This window comes from Plasmopara halstedii (assembly GCF_900000015.1).
Source record: "Plasmopara halstedii genome assembly, contig: Scaffold_2881, whole genome shotgun sequence".
NCBI lineage: Eukaryota > Oomycota > Peronosporomycetes > Peronosporales > Peronosporaceae > Plasmopara > Plasmopara halstedii.
Genome location: NW_020189786.1, coordinates 66,558 through 66,922, shown reverse-complemented (window position 1 = coordinate 66,922; position 365 = coordinate 66,558). Strand labels below are relative to the sequence as shown.

The 365-nt window shown below is 55.6% G+C and overlaps 1 protein-coding gene across 1 annotated transcript in view; it reads left to right on the top strand.

The window, feature by feature from the left end:
* PHALS_05106 (integrase core domain protein) overlaps positions 1-365 on the top strand; it is a gene marked incomplete at both ends in the record, with an annotated part of 5,743 nt that overhangs the window by 828 nt on the left and 4,550 nt on the right. Inside the window, one exon of the mRNA XM_024718773.1 lies at positions 1-194. This exon is cut by the window's left edge and continues 828 nt beyond it. Coding sequence (XP_024584139.1) covers positions 1-194 — 194 coding nt within the window. The remainder of the gene's footprint in view (positions 195-365) is intronic.

Here is a 365-nt window from a genome sequence, read left to right as displayed (position 1 = left end):
CGTCCACGGCGACTGGGCAATCTTGCCGAAGTGACGCCTCAAACTCCCACGAATTTTCTAGGTCGGATTATCCTCGCCGCTTCACTAGATATTGAGTTTGACCCTGGTGACGACGTCGTCCGACAGGACGTTCCACGTGATAGTGGACGTCACCGTTCTCATCGAAACGAGTCGGTGGCGGGCGGTGACGACAGGTTTGACCGCCGTCTGGTGACTCGTGATGCTCATCGAGCCCTTGAGGACGAGGTCCTTCGTTATCGGAGCTTTACTGAGTGTCATGCTGAAGTAGCATATCCTTATGGGGACGCTCTTGACGACTTAAAGCACGTCGTGCGTCGGCTGCCTCGCCTTGAGGATTACCGCTA